This window comes from Heterocephalus glaber, unplaced genomic scaffold (assembly GCF_053883595.1).
Source record: "Heterocephalus glaber isolate CG9 unplaced genomic scaffold, H.glaber_assembly_v1.0 deba00001524, whole genome shotgun sequence".
NCBI lineage: Eukaryota > Metazoa > Chordata > Mammalia > Rodentia > Bathyergidae > Heterocephalus > Heterocephalus glaber.
In genome coordinates, this window is record NW_028258328.1 from 192,104 (window position 1) to 215,907 (window position 23,804).

Sequence of the window (23,804 nt, forward strand, 5' to 3'; positions counted from 1 at the left end):
TATTCATCGGAGGAGAACCAGCTTGAGGGAAGTAGAGAGTCCTGGGGTGTTTTGTTGGTTGGTTGGTTGGTTTGTATTTGGTACCTGCGATCGAACTCGGGGCCTTGAGCTTGCAAGGCAAGCGACGGAGCCACTGAGCTAAATCCCCAGTCCTGGAGAATCCTGGGTTTTTTCGTGACCTTGAGTTTTGGGTGTCTTGGATGCAGGCTAGAGATGGTGTTGGACATGGTATAGAGTGAGAGGAGAGGCTTAGGCTGGGAGATCAATTCCTGGTTTTCCTGCAGTTTACCTAGGGGCACACAGGTAGGTATGTATGTAGGTATGTATGTAAGAACAGTCCTGCCATAGGAATCCTAAGCTCCTTGGAGCGGGCAGGGGGAAGCTTAGTCAAGTTCTCAAAGTCAGAATCACTTGAGGTGCCTGCGAAACATTGTAGATTGGTGGGACCCACCTTCCCAGTTTGTTGTTGTTGTTTGCTTGTTTGTTTTGGTACTGGCAATGGAACTCAGGACCTTCTGCTTGTGAGGTAAGCAGCCGAACCACTGAGGTAGATCCCTGGCCCCCTTCAGAGCTTTGAATACGGTAAAACCAAGTAGACCTAGAGGTGTAGCTCAGTGGTACAGTTCTGACCTAGCAAATGTGAGGTCCTGGGTTCCTTTCCCAGTGCCACCAAAAGAAAGAAACAACAAAGCAAAAACAAAATAGCCTTGGTAGGTAGGAGAACGTGCAGTTTTATCAAGTTCCTACGTGATGCTGAAGCTACTGGTCCCAGTACCTCACTTTGAAATAATTGTTTTTCAATATTTGGAATGTAATCCAGGGTCTCTGCACCGAGCTCCAGCCCCAGCCTATGTGTATATGGAGAGAGAGAGAGAAAGAGAGAGAGAGAGAGAGAGAGAGAGAGAGAGAGAGAGAGAGAGAGACCTTGTGTCCAAATGTATATATGCATGTACATATATATACATAGTATATATACATGCATATATATGCAGATGTATCGCAAGCCGGGGTGTTCCGCAGTCACTGAGTTGCCCCAGCTGAGCTGAAGTTGAGATCCTCCTGCCTCAGCTTCCCCAAGCACTGAGATGACAGGAGTGACCCACCGTTTCCACCCTTGAAGAACGCTGGTGTGCAATGCCAAGAAGGGGAGAGGCTGTCCAGGTCTTTCGTGGAAACACTCCTCCATCATCCAGGAGTGGAAGACGAGTCCTTGAGGAGACAGAGGAGGCAGCGAGAAAGGCCGGAGCACCTGCAGCTGGCCCATGGAGGTGGCGCCCAGCAAAGATGCAGACTCCTGGACCACAACTCCCAGGGCTCCTCTCCTGGACTCCCGCCCCCACCCCCACCCCACCCCCGCGCCTGCGTGCGCCCTGACCGCGTTAGCGGGGAGCCGTCTGTCCGTGGGAGCACGGGACCTTTTGCCCAGCGTCTCCGAGCTGAGAGCCACGCTGGCTGAGGGCAGCTGCAACGTGGGCGGAAACGGAGGGGGAACTGAGCCTGGCGGGTGAGTAGGAGCTGCACGGGGCGCCAGCTTGCTTCTCTGGGCCTCAGCGGTGTCCTCTCCTAGGTCGGGCTTGGGAGCGCGGGAGTCCCGGTGCGGGGAGGCGGGCCGCCCCTCTGGGAAGACGCGCTGCGGTCTCCCCCGCTGTTGCCCAGCTGCTCCTTAGCGGCCTGGGTCCAGTCCCCTGTGGGCGGGAGAGCTCTCCTGCCCCGCCTGGGCCGGCCTCCGAGCCGAGAGGTCTGTGCTGCAGGTGGCCTGGGCAGGCGGCCGCCCCCTCCTCTCGGGCCCCCGCGGGCGTGGGTGGTGCAGGAGCCCGAGACCCGGGGCCAGGCGCCTGCCGGGGGCTGTGGCCCGGACTACGTTGCTAGATTTTTTTTTTTTTCCTCTAAAATCCCGGGACACTTTCAAAGGCACTTTGGGTTAGTTTGATAGTTTCTGTGTGCTACCTGGTTTTTTAGAGCATTGGTATCCGTATTTTAAGTGAGGTAGTATGCGGCTGTGCTGGAAACTAAATGCATTTCAGTTGCACTGTTGGTCCTCTTGTTGTGTACTCCCAATTTACAAGTTCCTGAACGTTCCTATGTAAATGTTTGAGCCATTTTCTGAAACTATACTTTTGTTAATGATTTAGAATTGCTGGTTGTCATCGCAGTAATGAGTAAGAGTGTCTAACAAATTCCCACAAATCCAGTCTAAAGACAAATCACTAAGCGTCAAAAATTATTTGTAACGTAATACAAGTAAAAGTCACTGCAGGAGTAATTAACTTTAATAACAATGACAATAATGAGAACATTTGTGGAGCATTTTCTTTGTGCTAGTTACTGCGCAACCGTTATTTAATTAATTTCCGCAGCAGTCGATGAAGTGGGTATAATAGGATACACTAAAGCAACCGATTATGAAGCCAGCCGGTGCTAGAACTGAAATCAAGCTATGTTGGAATCAAAGCTTATTCTACAGGGCACCTTGTGAAGAGAATCTTTGTTTCATTTGAACAACAAACATAGGTTCTATATCTGCTACAGAACCTGAAAATGCAGGAAGTTTTGGCAGATATTTGAAGTGATGTGAATTGAAAGACTAATGAATTTGAGTAGTAACGTCTATGTGAGAGAAGCAAATAGGTGAGAGATCCTAAGCATCTCCGGTTAGAAATGAAAGTTGGATTTTCAGAGACAATGGTTAAAATCAGGAAATACCATCTTTGTGGACAGAGGAAAAAAGCAAGTTACTAATTACAGAACCGCATGGAACATGAACCTAAGATGCCGGGGAAGGAAGAAGACCCTAGAGGAGAAAGAGGTGTCAGAAAAGACCAAGGAGAAAGTGTCTTTTTATCAGTTACCAGAAGAAGAAAGTTATCTGTGGGTTTCATGCTAAGATGGCCAACAAGTCCGAAGAGATTTCCAAGTGAACTAGTGAAAACAGCTTCTGGAGAGGGACTTTGAGGGATCTGGGGATGGTGAGCAAACATCTGAGAAAGACTAAAGGCCTCAGTAGCCTGTGGGGTGTGATGTTCAAGTGTGGTCCTCAGATCAGTTCCTGTCCAGTAAGTGTTTGCTGTTGGTATATGGTGGGATAAGATTAGAAACATTTGGAACAATTTGTCTTTGCCGTGATAGCCAAAGGTGTTATCTGTGGACTTGTATTCTCTGTGTGTGTTCTTTTTCTATTTCTTAGTCATCCGATTTATTGTATTTTATGAAAGTGTCACTCTGTACTGGATTAAGGCAAACAAAACAAACAAGCCCTTATCCTTCATGGCGTAAAGTTTTGAGAAGCAGTGTTCCTCGGCCATGAGAGCAAGGAAAGGAGAAACATTGGAGAAAATAGATTGAAGAGGAGTATTTTGGATTTGTTTTTGTTTTGTTGAAAAAAAATACAATGAAGAAAAATAAGGTATAAGAAGGAAATCTATCAAAATGCTGATGATGTGGAAGGTATAAATAAGGTCAGGGACCAGGAAGGATAAATGAGGTTTAAGAAAGGACTTAGAGGGCTGGAGATTTAGCTCAGTGGTTCCGCTGCCTGCCTCACAAGTGCAAGGTCCCAAGTTTGATCCCTGGTACCAAAAAAAAGAGAAAGGACTTAGTGCTAGGCATACGTTTTTCAGCATTGTGATGAAATTTTCTTCTTAAAGAATTCAAAACAATATGGATGTCTACCACCAATTTAAAGATATTTTAACTATAAGGCCACTGGCGTCATGAAAGTGCGTCCTTGAGTCTACTGGGTGGTGATGGTAGTGATGGATTGAAGGCCTCTGAAGAAACCAAGCCCTGCGGCCGGGTACCGGAGCGTCTTGGAGAAGCGGCAGACAGTGGCACCTGTGTTCTTTGTAAACTGCATCAATTTCATCAGAAAGCTATACTGTGTGCTCTTCAGGTTCCAGCAGCTAAATATCTGCAGGATTCAAAGAGAAAAAAGTATTTAGAATTAAAATAAGTGGTCTAAATGTGTTGTTTGTTTTTGTGAGTTTGGTACAGGAAAGCAAACACGGACTGGCTTTTATTGTTTGCGTGATGCTCCCTACGTGTTTTACATTTTCCCAAGAAAAGTAAAGGGTAATTTCTATCTTTGAATTTCTTTTCATTTATTTCTAAACCTTTTCCTGGAGTGTAAATTAATTTTATATATTGAACCTCAAGAATTTAGTATTTTACATAGGTATTTTTTTATATTGCCCTGAAAATTGCCTAGAGAAATCTGTATCGAGAGGAGTTTACAAGGTGTTTAATGTAAACTAAAGAAAATTTGATTATTCTTCAACGATAACTGCTAACCAAATGGGGTAAAAAAAAATTGCTGTTGGCCTAGTGTTGGAAATTCATGTATGTGATTAGATTTGAAATGTGGATTTTGCTCAACTTCGGGCACAAGAATCCATTTCTGATTCAAGGAGAGAAATTGCCTTAGTGTTTAACAATGTATTGAATTCTGTAAAATCCTGTGTTTATATTTTTCCTAAAGCCCTTGGGGAGGTGCCAAGTGGTAAATGTTACCTTTTATCAAATATAATGAACAGAATTTAGAACTATGGGGCAGTGGATTTTACTGCAGTTGCAAACTGTGTATAAATGTGTTCTTTATAAATTTGTGTTGGCTATTTCACTCAGTCACACTGTTCCACAGCATCACGATCATCATGTCTTGTTCAATGGATTTAAATTTTTTTTCTTTTCTTAGGGACAGCATGAATCTTTTTAACCCAAAGATTTGAATAAGAAATGTAATTTGAAAAACTAGGCATATAGGACTGCTCTCTTAGAAAGTCAGTTTTGGCCGGGGATTTAGCTTAGTGGTTCCGGTGCCTGCCTCGCAAGCACAAGGACCCGAGTTCGATCCCCTGTACCAAAATAATCATCATCATCATCATCATAAAATAAAGTCAGTTTTTTCTTTCTCACATTGACAGTCTGTGCCTGAAATTATTCATATTCCTGTACACTTTAGATGCATTTTCTTTTTCTTGTAGAAGCAGTTAATTTGGATGACACTAGTACTGTATACCATGAATACATTTATTGATTAAAATGTTTTGTGTATTTGGGGGTTTCTATTATTTTTATATAATTGTAGTTGAGATTTATTTTATAAAAAGTTCTGGTTTTGGGAAAAATTGATGAAATAGTGTTACTGAAATGCATTTTTTGTTCGTATTGTTTATTGGCATGGGACTTGGTCTGGACAGTATTTGATGGATTTTCCACCTTAGGTTTAAAATGCATCACCCACTTTAGGTGGGCCGAGTTGACTTCATGTGCAAATGATTTCCCATAGTGTGGTAATGTGTCACACTCTGGTAGCTGAGCGTGCTCCTCAGGCTTTCATCCTTGGCAAAAAGACAAGAAAGCCATTTGGTGCCTGGTAAAATATTTATTTTTAGAGTGCATCCATGTTCCCTAGGACTTTCCTCCTGTCCTTTGGCTTAGATTTGGAAAACCAACCCCTTGTTTCTAAGTTTTTCTTTTTCCTATGCCTGTCACTTGACTCCTCTCCCTGGTTAAAGGTAGCTTTCTGGCATTTCCAGTTGTTTGTCCTGGAAAGAATTTTAAATGGATCTGGCATCTGGGAGCCTGCCTTACAGAGGAGAAATCAATTCTTCCCATTTGATGATTTCTTAGAGAAAATTCTCATGCTCTTCTTGTGGTTGGCATGATCAATTTGCAATAGGCCTGCAAGATTATGTGTCTTAAGAGAGTTGAATTAAGAAATACATTTATGTATGTGTGTGTGTTGTGTGTATTTTATGCTTCAAATTGTGTTTCTTACAATATTTTCTTGGAAATTGTTTCTGTGATAACTTGTTAAATTTCCAGAAGTGATATTTACTGAGTAGTATAAAACTTTAAGGCTACTTGAACGTAGTAAATGGGTGGAAAGATTTTTTTCTCCCCTCAGCATTTCATTTTTATTTTCACCTCATAATGGTGCATTTATTTCCAAATATTTTGTACACCTTTACAACCACATTTTTAATCATTAGGATTATAGGTTCTCCTTCAACATGGATCTTTAATGACCTTCATTTTGTTGTCTTGCCGCATGTGTTCTCTTTGTGCTTTTATTATGTGATCAAATATTGTAATCTTCATTTGAACTATTCTAAGGTTTTTGTGATTTTATTTTGTTTGTTTGTTTGTTTTGGTACCGGGGATCAAACTTGGGACCTTGCGCTTGCGAGGCAGGCGACAGAACCACAGAGCTAAATCCCCGGCCCACGTGATTTTAAAAAAATAGAAAACTCTGATGTTAGAAGCCTTTAGATTTGTGTCACCAGGCAACACTGTAGGTGAGACATTTTAGTAACTCCAAGGATCTGTCTGTGCTTTTCAGTAATAAGGACTTAGTTTTTGATACAAACTTGCTATATTTGAGTTCTATATGTTGTAAAATAGAATCTAGAATTTAATAGTAGGGGCTGTATTTTATTTATATTAAACAAATATAAAAATTTAAATGGTCTACTGGCAATTATGGCTGTTTGTAGACTTTCTTCAGTTACACCTAAACAGTTGAAGAATTTGGTTCCTGTCATACACACTTAAAATAATCCAAGACATAGTCTACTAGCACATGGGTACTAGGTATTTTTCATATTGAAACACTTAAAAATATATTAAAATATTTCTGATGCTTTCATTTTCTTGTGTATTCAGCATCCTTCCAAAACAATTCATTGTACTAGAGCTCTGTATTTAAACTTAGCATTAGAAATGGATTTTGTTTTTTAGTATGTAATATAAAGATAGTCTCTAATCCATGATATTTTTGTTTGATAAACTCATATTATGTGTCTAGGTTTATTATCTTCAGAAATAAAAAATCATAGTAGTTTCAAAAATTATTAGAAAAAAGATTTATATTTTGTTTTATCTCTATTCCCTTTGTTTAAAAAGTATTGAAAGATTTTCCTTATCTACACAAAAATTATTTTGTAACTACATAAAAATGACATTTTTAGTGAATATTCATGGATTTCAACTGTATGGCTATACTTACAATGAGAGTAAAGATGTGTTTCTACCAAAGTGTTTTAAACACTGTTCTATCTTTTCATAAGAATTTTAGTGAGACTGTTTGTTAATATATCTTGTACTCCTCATCATATAAAACTAGTGAATGAGCATATTTTCAGCAAGCCACAAAGTCCATCATAACTCCTAGCCGCTTTCTTCTCATGGTTTGCAATTTGAAAGAAATAGCTCTCATGATTTGTTTAGTTTTCTAACATATTACATGAGGATAAAAGCCAGGAATAGAAAATGCCTAAACTACTCAGTAATCTGAGAAGGGTAACTGTAACTTGGGTGAAGTTACAGATATTGATGTATAGATTTGACACCTTTCCTTTGGATTTCTTTTGATAAATCAAAATCATCGATGGTATATGTAAGTTACAATCTAAAGAAATGTGATTTTCAGGTATTTGCAAGCATTTTTATGCATGCATTGTGTAAAATCACATTGCATACCAGTGTAAGGAATTTGTTTCCTTTTGAGAAATGAAGGAATATTTACTTGTGCTCTTACTAGTTCTGACCAGGAGGACTTTATTGTTTTCTTTAACTTACAGAACATTCATGTTCTGGTGCATGTTTTGGAGTGTATACAAGTTTGTGTTTCCCATTTTAGCATGTGCTTTTATAACTTTTATACCCTGAATTTCCAGAAGTTTTCCTAAATGGGGAAGTACTTAGAAATGAAATCCCTATGTTAATCAACAATAAGCATGTATAATGGTTCTAGAAAATTCAAGCCAGAATGGCCTAATACAGTAGTAATGCCATGATACAGTAGTTGCATGCTTGGGATTTGAGTTTTGTTGAGCTCAAATGTTTAGTTCATTTTCTATAAGCATTTATCCATTTATCCATTTTGATTTTAGGAATTTTGCAGTTCCATGTGATAAGAACACCTCCTGGTCGAGGAAATGTTACCGTTGACTGGAAAATTATTGGGCAAAATTGTGAACTCAATTTTTCTAACCTTACTGGACAACTCTTCTTTCATGAGGTAATACCACAAAGGAAAGCTTCATGACAAATTTCCAGAAAAGAAACCATTGTATTTTCAGGAAAAGGGAATAGAAAATCAACACCACTTGTAGTTATCATCATTCTCTCTTCTTCATACCTACTTGGTAGTAATTTGGATAAGATTTTCATTGATTAGCTAGCTCAGCATTCAAAATCTTTACAATTAGGGCCGGGGATTTAGCTCAGTGGTTCCGCCACCTGCCTCACAAGTGCAAGGTCCCGAGTTTGATTCCTGGTACCGAAAAAAAAAAAAAATTGGGTAACAAAATCTTCACAATTAGTTCCTCTCTACTTGCTTTAAATCTGGCTTCTCATGAGCCAGTGGTTCTTATTTAATTAATTTTTTAAGCCACAGAATTCTTGTTTAAATGAAAACATGTTTGGATGTAGTTTATAAGGGCGATAAAAGCAGTAGGTAATTTATGTTCAGTAGCAACACAGGTATGGATTTCCTTCTGTTTGACACAGGGAACAGTGAACACAACGATACTTGTACATCTATTGGATGACAACGTTCCAGAAGAGAAAGAAGTATACCAAGTCATTCTGTATGACGTCAGGACACAAGGTAGTTCAGAATTCAAGTTTGAGTTGTCTTTGTTATTGTCTTTTTAGAAAAAACAAAGAAAAAATAGTTGCTATCTCTGTATTTACCAATTGATACATACCAACTTAAAAATACAACTTTAAATATTGTCTGTCCCATAGAAATATTAGATCAAATTTTAGTATATGTGCTGCCAAAGAGAGCACAGGTCCAAAAAGCACTAGCAAAATATGGGAATGCTTATCTTTATGGACTAAGAGAAAAGTGCTAAAAATTTTCCTAGTTATTTATGGAATTAAAATATACTTTCGAAGGTAGAAATTTCTGAAAATAATTTTATGCTAACAAGTCAGTTTGGCTTCTGGACAATTATAATACAGTATATGGACAATTCAAAATTTAATTATTTTCAGAAAATTATCTGGATACTCTCTGCAGTTTCTATTCAGTTTCTATAATTCTGATAAGCCATGTAGCTAATAAGGGCAATAATCTGTCAAGTGAAAGAAATCATGACTTTTAAAAATGCAATATAGATTGTCAGCCTGAAGATTTCTGTTAGGGATGTGAACAAAGTAAACCCTTTTTGGTTCCTTTAATATGCTTTGGAGACCAGGGTTCTATTTTAAGTATGTAGAACTTAGTGCCAAATCACGGTTAGATTTCCTAATGGAGTCCCTGCTATTTCTAGGGGTTCCACCAGCAGGAATTGCTCTGCTGGACACTCAAGGATATGCCGCTGTCCTGACGGTTGAAGCCAGTGGTGAACCGCATGGAGTTTTAAATTTTGCTCTTTCATCAAGATTTGTTTTACTACAGGAGGCTAATGTGACAATTCAGCTTTTCATCAACTGAGAATTTGGATCTCTAGGTTTGTGTTATGCTAGAATAAATTGGGTTTCTGGGCAAAGGGATTTTTACTATCCTACTTGTATGGGTGAAAGCCATTATGAAAATAAGCAAAGAAAGGAAAAATTAATATTTATTAATTCAGAGCAGTACTTTATAATAGCTTCACTTCTGAAAAATTTGAAGGAGTTATTTATTTTCACAGAAATGCTGTGTAATGGACAATCATGAATTATCCATACCATATGGTAGCGGACCGGCTGTGGATCCATTATGAGGCTGGCCTTGTATATTTTTCTCTGTATATTTTTAATTTTCTCTGAAGTAGAGGCCGGAGAAGGAAATGAAAACATGCAAGCCCTAGGAAGTCTAGGCTTAGAAGTAGCACATCCTCACTTTTACTTTGTACTATTGGCCGAAGCAAACCACAGGGCCACCCACACTCAAAGTCCAGGCAGGGAAGCAGGCCTCACCCCCTTTGGGGTGTCACTGAGCCATGACATGGGCACAGGAGAAGGGATGAATTTGGGGCAATAATGAAAGGTGCTGGAGGTGTTACAAGAAAGGCAGGGTTCACAGTGAAACGTAATTTTCAAAATTTAAATAATTCCAAAATCTTTTTTGCATCCAATTCAGTTAGGGACTATCAATGTCACATACACCACAGTGCCTGGAATATTGAGTCTGAAGAATCAAATGGAAGGACACCTAGCTGAGCCAGAAGTTGATTTCATCCCTGTTGTTGGCTTTCTGATTCTAGAAGAAGGACAAACGTCAGCAGCCATCAACATTACTATACTTGAGGTAAAGCTCTGATGATTTTCTGTGTTAAACCTGAAGTCACCGCATGGGAAGTAGGAATCGATGGAATGTTCTGACATCAGCAGTCACATTTAGTAAGAGGCTTCCCATTTCAAGGTATAAAATTTCACGCGAGGCAAGATTGTATAACTTTCAGTTTTCTCTGTATTAAAAAAATGTTGCTCTGTTCTGTGGATGTGGCTCAGCAGTTGAGCACTTGCCTTGCATTTGTGAAACCCTGGGTTTGATCCATCCCCAGCGCATGTACATGTGTATGTGTGTATATGTGTGTATGTAATTTTTCCTTTAATATAAACTTTGTATATTTTATAACCATAATCTCTAGAAATTTAGTGAATTCAGTTCCGATAGGGTTCTTTAAGTCTGATTGGTTCCACTCTGCTGGTGCCTTTAAATCAGCTTATTTCTTTTTGTGACTTTTTTTTCAAACCACACAGGAGTTCCTATTCTTGATTAGATAGGCTGGCCTGGTGTTATATATTTGATTACAGAAACATCTCGTGATAAACAGAATTTCCTTAGTGCAGTTCCCTCTACAATGGCACTGGCCTGAGAGGTTCCAGAGGAGCCCTTTGATTACTCCAAAAGACTCACTGGACCAGCAGATCTGGGGTGGTCGGAATCTTTGTGTGGAAGACCCGCTAAAACAGAGATAGCAGGAAACTCATTAGAGGCTGAGGGCAAAGAATATGATTACAGTCAAGCCTAAGGAAATCACAGGGGACTGAAATTGCATTTTAAATGATTTCTCATGTGAAATTTCGTGCTGTTTTTGGACTTAGTGTTTCAACTTCTTCAATACATTTAAATACATTCTTAAATACATTAGTGTTTCAGCTTCTTAAATACATTTATAGGAGTTTTAGAAAAATAGTACTATGGAAGGGTTAAGGGATGGATGTGAAGGGAAAGAGAAAATGAATATTACATTTGAAAAAAATGTTAGTTACTACAGTATGTATTTGGAGGGGTTTCATGTTTAAAGGGTTTTACTCTCTCAAAGTCTTTTACTTTTACTTAATTATAAATAGCATAAACCATGCATCATCTAAAGTCAGTCACTCTTATTTTGTTGATTACCCTGGCATTGTAACCTAATGTAACATCATGAAAACTCTAAATCCACAAAATAAAAGATAATGTCAGTAGGTAGCCGGTAACACAGGATTTGAAAAAAATTGTAGGGCAGTCATCTTTCAAATGTCTCATGTATGTTACCGAATACAATTATGTGGATTATTCCTTAGTTACATTAATTTTTAACCAGAAAATATTTAGCACTTTCTTTTACCTAGAGTTTACCTTTTTGAACCTAGGATTTCAGTTCCACTTTTCTTTCTCCTAGCTCTCTGCAACTTTTCTGCTCCCTGAGTAGCACTAGATTAAAACATTGTAGCCCTGACATAAAAGTAAGCGGTGTCTTAGTCACTTTCCTTGTCTCCAGGACACGATCCCTGACGCCTACAACTGAAAGGAGAAGTTTATTTTGCTCGATGGCTACAGGCCCTGGCTGGCTGGCTCCAGGGCAGGATAGCAGGGCAGAGGGGCATGGCAGAGGAAAGTTGCTCGCATCATGGCAGCCAGGAACTGTTGCTCGAAGGGAGGAGACAGGGAGGGGATGTGCTCTTCCAGATCGTGACTCAGTGGCACAGCTCTCTTGACTGGACCCCCTTCCTAACAGTAAGTCAGCCCTGTCACCCCCATAGTTCAGTCATCTTCCAAAAGCCCCTTGGGGGCCATTCTCCATCTCAGGCATAGCAGATGGCAAGCGGGGAGCTGTGGCATGGGCTGGGGCAATGGGAGTAGGTGGAAGACAGTCCTTTGATATCACTGATTCTCTAACTTATGTTTTTCCATATATTACAGGAGATAATCTAAAGACTAATTTTTCACTTTTTATGTTTTCACTTGAAATAAATCTTTATTAAAATGCAAAGCATATATTGGTGTGTGTGTGTGCTGATCTTTTATATACACACATGCATGCACACGCACACACACGCGCACACACACACACACACACACACACACGAGTTTTTACTGCTCCATTTCTACATTATTTTTTTTTTGTACCGGGGATCGAACTCGGGTCCTTGTGCTTGCGCAGCAGGCGGCAAAACCACTGAGCTAAATCCTCAGCCCTACTTTGAGTTTTTGTATCACTCCTGACATGGATTTTGCTAATGCTTATGTTCTAGGCATCTGCCTGATTTCATTACTATTATGTGGATTAGTGATTAATAATGATAGCTGTAGTTCTAAAGGCCAGTCACTGTACATACATTATTTTTCTTTATTATTACAACCCTACGCCAAAGTAGCCATTCTTTCCCCTAATAAAAAGATGAAAGAATTTAGGCCCTGAAATGTGAGTAAATTTGGTACTAAAATTACAGAATTTGGTACTAGATCTCCTTGATTGCAAAGCCTATATTTTTTTTTGTGGTACAATGGTATTCTTCATTTTAAATATTGGCTATTATAGACAGTTAAATATTTTATTGTTATATTTAAAATAATTATGTTTGTATATTTGCATAATTGGTTTACCTATTATATGGATCTAGGTTAAAACTATTAAATTTAAATAGTTTCATATTATTCAATCTAACAACTTCCTATAACCAAGTATAAGTTTAATACTTTTATGTTTGTTTTTCTAATTTAAATAATTTCCTCTATTTGCTTACAATTTAATATTTTCTGTATACTGTTTATGCAAATGTATATGTAAGGAAAAAATTTAAAACAGCTCACGAGAGTTAATTCCTTTTGAGAACATCCTTAAGGCATGTAATGGGGTTAATTTTTCAGGATGACATACCAGAGCTGAAAGAGTACTTCCTGGTGAATCTAACTTCTGTCGAGCTCATCATGGCTCCTGTAACTTCACTTCCTCCCAGACTAGGTAGGATGGACTTTTTGTTTGTTTCTTTTATTCACTTCAAATGACATAACTTCATTTTGTGTGTGTGTGTGTGTGTGTGTGTGTGTGTGTGTGTGTGTGCTGGGGATCAAACTCAGGTCCTTCCACTTTCGAGGCAGGCAGCGGAACCACTGAGCTAAATCCCTGGCCCATAACTTCATTTTTCAATCAGAAGTGACTCTTGTGATGTTTGTTAATTTCAGCTCTGTGTGAAGAGATGATGGGTTTTTATATTTTAATAGAACGTATTATTACAGTTCTGTACATTCAACACTATAAAGATATTAAATATTATTATGTCATACTCTTTACATTTTACAACTATTTTATAACAATTCATTTAATCCTCAAAATAGTATTAGTGGTTTGGAAGGAATTTTCCTTTCATTTTATTTTAAAATTTAATTACCTATTTTATTAAATCTCCAAACTCTGAGGTGTTATTTTCTTTTAAGTTAAGCAGATCTTTTATTTGTTGTGTTTCCTGGTCCTTTTTTGACCTTTGATCTTTTCCTTTTCATGCTTTTAGAAAAGACTGAGTTAATTCATTACAGACTGAAAGGTGAAACTTGGACCTTGTTACAAATTTACGTAAATTTCTTTAAAAGTAATGGATTCTTCGGACACAAACTCCTATTTGCAGTTTGGATTGTCTGTAGGTGCGATTGCCCAGTAGGGGACGATAGTGAGCAGCACTGAGGGTCGCCGGTAGAAGGTGGGCTGGACATGGGGAAGATCAACATGGGTTAGAAGAGAAGCTGGACAAATGCAGTGGCCTGAGGAACAGCATTCCTCATTCCCTTCCATCTCTCAGAGTGACAACTTTGCAAACGTTGAAGTAATCGTTTTCCTAGATAGTAGTATTTGGCTGGTTTTGGTTCTTTTGTAAAAGAAACTAGAAAGCTCCAAGGACTAGATGGTTTACATCAAGGATTATTGCAAGATGATTATTGTTCACACTAAGAAACTAATGACAGCCTTCCTAATTCCCATGCTCACACTGAGTGTAGCTGGAGTTGCTGACTTCTGCCGAGCTCCTGTTGGTTTGCATCTTCTTCCTGTTTTATAGATATGGGAGCAGAGGCTGAGAGAATCGGAGCAATATGCTCCAGATCATGCCGCTAGGAAGTGGTAGAGCGATGCTCTTAACAGCGTGGTCTGGTTTTAGAATCTCTGTTTTTTAGCCTCTTGTTCGATGGGCGCAGGTCCCGATTTTATGTTCTCTCCAGACACTTGCGGCTCGTGTTATCACTGAAAGGTCTGAAAGGTTTGCCAGCACTGGTCTAGAGAAAATTACACTCTCCCTCCTTCTTCCCCACGGTGGCAGAGTGGGGAGTACCCTGAACTAAGATAAAGGACAAAAAGTTTTTTTAAAAAATTAACATGCACCAGCAACAAGATGAGTTACTATTTCAAGATTGAGTAATAGGTACTGTATGAATAACATACTACACTTAATTCACAGAATACAGGATAAAAAGGTTCAGAGAAGTTTGTGTCATTTGTCCCTTTTTACTCTCCCTTTCCCTTCTTTCCTCCTGTCTAGTTTGTATTCCTGTCCCTCTTGGTTCTGTCTCACACCTGTTCTTTCTGCATCACTCCCCACCTTCCTTTTCCCATTTCTCTTTCCTCTTTTCTTGCCCTTCTCCTTCCAACGGTGCCCATTTTCCCTCCCTCCCAAAGTGGTGATATTATAAAGGTGTCAATTTTTTAAAAAATTAAAATAATAGAAATAAAGCCATGTGCTCCACTGCTTATTATTTCTTGCTGTTTTTAGTTGGTTGAATTTTTATATCTCAGTGGCTCTTACAAGCAAGAGTGTCCTTTTACAGATACTATAAGCGTTTGTGCCTTTGCTTTCTAGAAACATCTTCTGAGTCACATCAACAATAGCTGTATATTAGGAATTATATAATCTCAAAGAGACTGTCTAAATTCTGTATCAAACCGTGCTTTTAAAGGGAATTTTAAGTAAGATTGATATTAATAAATTTATATTCATTTTAAAGTATGTGTCTGTGTTTTTTCAGATGCAGAAGGCTTGACTGCACAAATTATTATTGATGCCAATGATGGTGCCCAAGGTGTAATCGAGTGGCAGCGTAGCAGGTAAGCACCAGGCTGTGTGAAGGGCATTTCCTGAGCTTACTGTCTCCCATGGAGAAGTTTGTAGGAGAAACAGGATGCATTCTCTTTGTTCTTTGATAGATATGAAGTAAGCGAATTGCATGAAAGTGTGACCTTGGCTGCCGAGAGGAGAAGAGAGGCTCTGGGCCAGGTGTCCTTGTTCGTGTACGCCCAGAATTTGGAAGCCCAGCTGGGGCTGGATTACATCTTCTCCCCAGTGGTAGGTGCCAGTGGTGATCGGGGGTGACTTTTATGAATTACTTTATCATTGTTCTTTCTTCTGAATTATCATGACTTAGGTCTTGCATAAATAAATTAACCTTAATGAGCTGTTATATAAACTGTTCCACAGTAAGTCAGGAAAAAATATTTCCATAGGGTAGATTCACTTATTGCACTATTTTAGCAAATAATGTAATTTGAATTTTTAGTACTATTCTAAAGATTCATGAACTATTTTATCACAGTATTTGATACTGGAGGACACAGTATTTTGTATTAAAGAATTTATATCATAAAATGACCTCACAGTTTTTCTTATGCTTCTTGAAAATTTTAACTTGTTTTTCTTTTAACTTACGAAACACCCTTAGTAGTTTTAAGTAGGTTTTACTTTGTCTCTTCCTCCATAATCTTTTTTCTTTTCCTCTCTAATCTTTGATTTTTAAAATAAAATATTGTCCATTTAAATTAAAAAGGTATCATGCAAAAACTTTTTAAAAGGATTTCATGTAAAGTAGCTTATTCTTTACATTTACAACTATATTGTATTTCTTTTCAAACATTTTATAAAGCCTCAGGGTATATTTAAATATAAAACTGTTTCCTTTTACCTTTTTGGCCAGATTCTTCATTTTGCTGATGAAGAAAGGTATAAAAATGTAGACATTGTGATTCTGGACGATGATGTTCCAGAAGGAGATGAAAAATTTCAGCTCATATTAACAAATCCTTCTCCTGGAGTGGAGCTGGGGAAAAATACAATAGGTAATCAATGGTCTCTTTATCTGTAACCCTCTCCATCATGCTGGCTTCCCCAGTACGGGGACAAGAGATTTCTGTACTCAAAATAGAAGATGTTTTAATAAGCATTTCAGAATGTGTGTGTGGCAGTGAAATGGTGCTTTATCCTGTGTGTGTTTATGCTAATAAACAAAAGTAGGTTGATACTAAAGGTAATATTAAAGTATTTCCTCAAATATCACAGTTGTATTTAATTTGCAGGCATCTCCCCTTCAGAATACAGTTCTGCTCTCATTTCCTCCTTAGCTGCAGAAGGAGTGACAAAGGTGTTTCAGTCTCCCCTGACACCACAGTATTCTGCGTAGAGCGGTGGGTGGGGTATTGATCTCTGGGACCACTGCAGCCCTAATTCTTCATTTGGAATGGGGTGACATTGTTACTAAAACCTACCCTATCCTATTTCACTGCTTATTAGGTGCTACTTAGAGAAGGTAAAGGAAGAATAAAGGAGGAAACCGTGTGAACATACAGAACGTCGGGTTAGAAGGGCTCTTAAAAACTCGCTTCTTGGGGATTTTAAGTTAATTAACCTTTGAATTCCTAGCATTAATGCCCTTTCTGTGGAAAGAAGTTTGATGTTTATATTTGAAAAATATGAAAGAATTTTGAGTAACCAAAGATTGATCTTTACCTTTTTTACTGTATTCTATTTATTGGTGTATTGATAAAATAAATTGATTATTTCTAACTGCAGAAACCTGTTTTCAAGGGTGTGGCTGTTGTTTCATGTTCAGAGAGCATATGTTTGAGATGAAATGATTTTCTTGTAGAACATAGAGAGTTACAGGTACAGGATTTTGGGAATGGACACCATGTGCTGGTTAAGAATTGTCTATGTGTGAGCAATTCAAAATTCAATTCAAATGGATTTAATCAGGGTTCAGAGATATATGGCCTTAGATGAGGTAGGACCAGGACTTAATCCTTCCAGACTCCGAGGTCTTCTCTCATCTCCTGGCCCTTTTGGAAATAGCTTCATCCCAAAGCCAAGATTACTCACTGTTACAAGACAGATGGTGTTCAGCATCTTTTTTCTGTGTTCCACATAACAGGAAAGAGAGGACATTTAAATTCAAGTATTCCTAAAGAAGTCTTGAGATAATTCTGATTGGGATCATATAGGTTACTGCCCACCACAGTGAGGGAGGTCATTGCACTCTGTTGAGCTTACTTTAGCCTTGTAATTTTCTATTTTTAAAACTTTTATAGAAACAATAATTGCTTTGTGTGGTGTTTTGTTTTTATTTTTGTACCAGGGATCAAACTCGGGACCTTGCGCTTGCGAGGCAGGCACCGGAACCACTGAGCTAAATCCCCGGCCCTGCTTTGAAAGTAGATATGTCTTAAACCATGCCTGATTAATGGACCTTTTGGTCATTTCCAAAAGCTTTACTAAATGCGCCTGTGCCTGCGTCTTTGTAAGCGGGGACAGTCAGGACTCCGGGTCAAGTGCAGTGGGTGCTGAGTGAGGGACAGGGTCACCGCCTCTGTCGTGTCCGCGGCCCTGGGCACTGGGGCTATTGCCCCATGTCCTCACTAGCAACTGCTTTTGTCTTAAAATTTTTATACTGATTCCAACAAATGAAAGATACGTGGTCATATTGTACATTTTTATGCATTTTTCTTCATTTTCCTTTCATTAGTGGGTTTGGCTCTGTTCTTTTTCCTTCGTGTGACTCTGGTTTTTAGGATCTTTGTGGACTTTCCCGTGGCTTGTGTTTGTATTGGTTTATAGGAAAATTCTTAGTATCTAAATTCAGTCTTTCACTGCATACATATATCACAGATATTTCTCCTGCACTGGCATACGTCTTTTAAGTTTATTATGAAGCCTTTTATTAAAAGGGTTTTTTTAAAACGTAAAGTATCAAATATTTTCTAATAATTTGTTAAATGCTACTTATTTCTTTCCATCCACTCTAAAATATTTTACATTATAATATTAGAAAATACAATAGTTATGAAAAATATACTTTATCGTAGTTTTTCTTTACATTTACTATTTAACATGGAAAGAATTTATTCATTAGTAGCATGTGAGACAAGGATACAACCTTATTTTTGTCCTAAATGGTATAAAGCAGTGCCCTGCCATCATGGAGAGAATGAAACACCATTAGGCATTGGGTTTCAGTGTGAAGTTCTTTTGCATCGATCCAAAGCTGATGAAAGATGAGGTAGAGCCCGGCAGCTCTCGGTCCTGCCGATGTCCTGTGACACAGCTGGACGAAGCTCGGGCATCCCCTTACCAAGGAGGAGGCCGCTGCCTCCTGCCCCTCGGAGTCAGGGCCACTCTTGGGAGTTCGGGGCCCAGCATCTGCAGCAGGGCTGGCCTCACTCTCACAGGTCAGCGTTGTCCTCGGGTGCAGAGAGCGAGCACTGGGCAGGTAGGGACTGTTGCGTGTGCCCGAGAAGGGGTCGGGACAGGGACATTGGAGTGTGCACCAGCATCCGCCACAGCTGCACATTGCAGTGCTGGGGTTTTCTCCTGTGGCTCTTAGCGTTTTCGTGATGCCATCCAGGTGTGTTCCTGCACGAACGAGGCCCCTTCTCTTCCTGTTTAGACCCTCATAGCCAGTGCGCAGATATGTAGTGAGTCTGTACCTGTGTTTTCCTCTACGTGTGCAATCCTGGCCTTGCACACTGGCTCTGCCGCTTCCTAGCTTTTGAACCTCAGACAGCTTTAGCTATAGGTTCTGTGAGATGGGAATAATCATACAATCTACCTTGTACAGTTACTGTGAAAATTAAATATATGGATGAGAAAGTTAGTAAGTTGTTGATAGTATTGGTTGTTGCAGTTACTAATATTTTTATTAATGATTGTAAAAATAGAAAGCTCTTGATATTTGGGGATTTCTAAGCCTCTGTTTTTGACTCATAATAATTTTTTTCTTGTACATTTTCTTAGTAGACAAACATTTCATTTAGAAAATAGTGACAGTTTGGCCCTTCCTTTCCGTTCTTTGTGCCAGTTTCCTGGGCGATAGCCCTAGGACTCTGCTGCCTGAGCAGGGAGGAGAGATGCCGCTGCGTGTGTTGTTTCTGTTTCTAATGGCAATGTTTTTGCTCTTTGAGCATTAAATGGGGTATTGCTAGTGACTCCTGGGAGATGCCATTCCACTAGCTTGACAAACATGCCTTCTCTTCCAAGATTACAGACTGTTTTTATATCACGAGGGAATATGGAATTTTATTAAATGCTTTAGACAGTTTTCCTCTTTTGTTTTGTTTTGTTTTGTTTTGTTTTTTTGGCACCGGGGATCCAACTCGGGTCCTTGCGCTTGCGAGGCAGGCAGCAGAACCACTGAGCCCCCAATTTTCCTCTTTTTAAAGAGAAAAACTTACGTAAAATAATGGCTTTAGGTAACGAATAGGCCTCATTTCCAATGACACAACCACGCTCCTCTGGCATTCAGAGCTCGCTGTTTCCGCTCACCTCCGCTCCTCGCCCTCGCAGACCTGGTCACTGTACTCGCTAACGACGATGGCCCCGGAGTCCTGTCCTTCAACAACAGCGAGCGCCTCTTCCTGAGAGAGCCAGTGGCCGCCTCGGTCTCCCTCTCCACGCAGCAGAGTGAGGCAGTGCTGTCCGTGGTCTGGGAGCCCGCGCAGGGGCTGTTCGGGACCGTGACCGTGCAGTTCCCGGTGACCGAGGCCAACTCCTCTGCGGAGTCCCAGGACCTGACCCCTTCCCGAGGCTACATTGTTTTAGAGGAAGGAGTTCGATTCAAGGTGCGGTGTGGCTCTTTTATCTTTAATGTTGCAGAGGGCTTCTCTAAAGGTGCACCCTACCTATCCTCAAAGGGAAAGGAAGCATTCCCAACTGAGGATTTCCTACAGACCCGGAGAGGAGTGTGTGGTCCCAATGAGGTGCAGCTGGAGAAGTCGCTCTTCATGGAGCAAGGGAGGGAGAAATAATAAAACGACATAGAGCTAGTTTGAATTTCAAGCCCATGTCAATGGCAAAATTCTCTTTATATTGTGTATTAAGCATAAACTAAAAAAAAAAAAATCCCAGCCTCACTCAGACACTTCTTTTTGCCACAGTTTAAATGTAACTGCTTATCTTAGATTGCTTGTTTGGGCGTAGGAATAGTATATTAGAGGAAAAATGCTGAGTTTGAGTTGAATTATGACTGTGATCTCATGGAAGTTTACCCTCTAAATTTTTTTATATTTTTTATTTTCTATACTTGTTACTAAACTTTATTTTTAAAAACAGTTTAATTTTAAGATAGTTATACTACCTTTAGACATTTTTCTCTAGCTGGCTATATAAAATATAACTCCAAACTAATATACATAATTCTTTCATCTAAAATAGTTCATCCCGTTAAATAATTTTCCTCATGATAATTTTGTGTAAACTTCAGCATACTTTTATGCTGGGCTGTTTTTATGTTCTTGGAAATGTAAACCTTTAATTGTTCAGAGACACTTAAATCCTGAAATGATATAAAAATTCAGATTTGAAGTTTATTATGATTTTGCCCTTCTTTTGCTGTGTTCACATTTTTTCATTTTTAAATTTTAAATTATTTGTATTGTTTTTTTCCTGTTACTTTTTCATAGGGTGAAGAAAAGCCCTTTCTGTTCATTAGGCAAATTAAATGTTAGGGCAAATTGGAATAAATTTTAATGCACATAACTGCTTTTTTCCCCACATTTTTAATCATGAAATATAATATACAAATCTTAAATGTGTGCATGAATGACTTAAAAGATATATGCACACGTGTAACCACTCAGATTAAGATACTTAACAAGTCTCTCACCCAGAAGCGTTCCCTTTGCCCTTTCCCTCTTCCAGAAGAAATTGCTTTCTAATGTTTATAATTACAGACTCATTTTGCTGGTTCTTGGGCTGTGTAAATCGAATCATGGGGTATCTACTCTTTTGTGTTTGACTCCTTTCACTCAACATAATTGTTGAAATCTGCATGATTGCACAAAGCAGTAATTTCTTCCTCTTGTGTTACGGAGTAGTGTTCCAGTAAAGAGATCCCACTTTGTTGATCCAGTCTCCTGCTGGTAGAGATTCAGATTGTTTCTGATTGGTGCCTGATCCCTCACTACACTTGAGCAGTGACTCCTAGTTTAGAATGGGATCAATAAAGTTATAAAGTCAGGGCAGCATAAGAAGTTAGCAAAAATGAAGATGTGAATTTAATCTTTTAATGAGTGTTATTTTAAAATGCTTAAAATATTTATGTTTTAGATACTTTCTTTCAATATATCCCTGTTTTGAAAATCCACATACTAGTACCTTGAAACAGTTCTAGCTATCACATTACGGGGATCATTATTATAAAGAAAAAAGGTGGTATTTCTCAAAACATATTATTTTCTTGTCAGAATGTGTAATAAAGTTCTGTGTGTGTGTGTGTGTGTGTGTTGCAAACTGTATTCTAGTAACTGTATCTTTTGATTTTGTTTTCAGGCCCTACACATATCTGCCATATTAGACACGGAACCAGAAATGGCTGAGCATTTTGTTTGCACCTTGTTTAACCCAACTGGAGGTGCCAGACTGGGGTCACGCGTTGAAACCTTGATAACGGTTTTGCAAAACCAGGCCCCTCTGGGGCTATTCAGTATCTCTGCCGTTGACAATAGGTATAATTTATAAGGAGATTATCACTTCAAAAACTAAGTAGGGAATGTTTTTTGACATAAAAAATGTTTGATTATTTGAGAAAGGGCCTTTTAGAATGACCTCTGGAAGATAGATTCCGAGAGGTTGTGCATTCTCTCCCGTAATAGGGAACATCCAAAGGCTAAACGTGTCTGATGTGGTGATGTTATTAGAATTTTTCTGTTCTCAGGTTTTCAAGTAAAGGCCTGCATTATTTTGTGTGTGTGTGTGTGTGTGTGTGTTTTGTTTTCTTTTGTTTTTTGTACCAGGGATCAAACTCGGGATCAAATCCCCGGCCTAGGCCAGGGATTTAGCTCAGTGGTTTTGCTGCCTGCTGCGCAAGCACAAGGACCTGAGTTCGATCCCAGGTACCAATAAATAAATAAATAAATAAATCCCCGGCCTATTTTGTGTTTTTAAAAATAATAAAATCAATATATATGGCATGTACTTAATTGCTCAGACCAAATGAATGACTCTTCAAACATATATTAACATGGCTGTAGTTCTAAAATTTCCTCTGGGAGCTACAAATGTTTATATTTTATGTCTTAAAAATACTTTAAGTGATAAATGTTTATTAAAATACAAAGAATTTCCTGACTCAGGACTGGGAATTTAGCTTAGTGGTTCTGGCGCCTGCCTTGCAAATGCAAGGACCCGAGTTCGATCCCTGGTACCAAAAAAAAAAGAAAAAGAAAAAGAATTTCCTGACTCATTTTCCCCTAGTTAGAAGTTTTTGATTTACATGTGAAGAAATTTAGAAATAGGGTTTTTTTTTTTAGAATGTATAATGTGAAGTTACTGATTCTTAATATTTTCTTAGGATTATAGTATAAGGGTACTGCATTGGGCTTTTTGGAAAAACTCCATAATTGAACGATTTTTTTAGTTCTAGAATCTAGTCTCCCTGGTATATAAAATTTGTGGATGTTACTTAAGTTGCATAAATGTAGTAACGTATCAAGTATGTGCTGGCAATGTGGTACATATTTTAAAATGTATAAATTATTCCTTTTTCTGCTTTCCACAATCCATTTTTTTCTCTTTTTAGGGCCACCTCTATTAACACAGAAGAAGCCAACAGGACTGTATACTTAAATGTATCGCGTACTAATGGCACTGAATTAGCTGTGAGTGTGCAGTGGGAAACGGTATCCGAAACAGCCTTTGGCATGAGTATGTTTCATTTCTTGTATGAGCAAAATATCCCTGCTGGGGCTTCTCCCAGGGCTGGGAGGTGGCTCCTGGGGCCCAGTGACTGAGAGCCCTGCAGAACCCAGGGCTGGGCCATGTTGCTGCAGGGCCAGAGCCACCCAGAGCCCACCCCTGTGGTGACACCCCCCACTTGAGATAAGGAAGTCACTGAGGCCTGTGCTGGGGGCTGAGCACTGGAGGCCCTGCCAGTCCTCTTACAGACATGGGGTTTCCCTGAGGCCCCATCCTGCCTGCAGTGACTGGGACTGCTTCTTCCTGGAGTTGGGTGGAGGCAGGATCTGAGGACCACTCACTTGTTCAGGATGAAGTAGATGTCGGAGACGCCTGGGCATGGCGGCTGATCTGCATTCCTCTTATGCCAGCTGTGCACTGAGACCTGGGGTTGGAAACTTCCGGAGCCCAGGCCAAGTCCCTGGACATTTCTCGAGCTGGCAACTACATCCGGGGGGCTCCCTGTGCTAAACAGGGCTGAAAGGAGCAGCAGCAGAAGCAGGAGGAAGAGCACAGAACTAGGGCCATGACTTCCCATTTTCTTGGCTGTCTCTGTGACCGCTTTGCTTATGAACCCTGCCCCAGGGCCTCCTGGTTGACAACCTCCCCTGTGCCCAGGG

General features: G+C 39.4%; 1 protein-coding gene across 11 annotated transcripts in view; it reads left to right on the plus strand.

The window, feature by feature from the left end:
- The first annotated feature begins 1,353 nt into the window (after positions 1-1,353).
- LOC147824918 (adhesion G protein-coupled receptor V1-like) overlaps positions 1,354-23,804 on the plus strand; it is a 33,045-nt gene continuing 10,594 nt past the window's right edge. For 6 of the 11 annotated variants that reach the window (XM_087188178.1, XM_087188179.1, XM_087188180.1 and 3 more), the window contains exons 1-13: positions 1,360-1,504; positions 7,893-8,020; positions 8,512-8,611; positions 9,282-9,461; positions 10,076-10,243; positions 11,706-11,941; positions 13,076-13,169; positions 15,218-15,296; positions 15,396-15,534; positions 16,160-16,301; positions 19,798-20,072; positions 21,781-21,956; positions 23,030-23,154. In XM_087188178.1, coding sequence (XP_087044304.1) covers positions 11,810-11,941; positions 13,076-13,169; positions 15,218-15,296; positions 15,396-15,534; positions 16,160-16,301; positions 19,798-20,072; positions 21,781-21,956; positions 23,030-23,154 — 1,162 coding nt within the window. In that variant the 5' untranslated portion in view covers positions 1,360-1,504; positions 7,893-8,020; positions 8,512-8,611; ... (1 more) ...; positions 10,076-10,243; positions 11,706-11,809. Of the gene's footprint in view, positions 1,505-7,892; positions 8,021-8,511; positions 8,612-9,281; positions 9,462-10,075; positions 10,358-11,705; positions 11,942-13,075; positions 13,170-15,217; positions 15,297-15,395; positions 15,535-16,159; positions 16,302-19,797; positions 20,073-21,780; positions 21,957-23,029; positions 23,155-23,804 lie in introns of all 11 variants that reach the window. The other 5 variants (XM_087188185.1, XM_087188183.1, XM_087188186.1 and 2 more) reach the window with 5 other exon arrangements.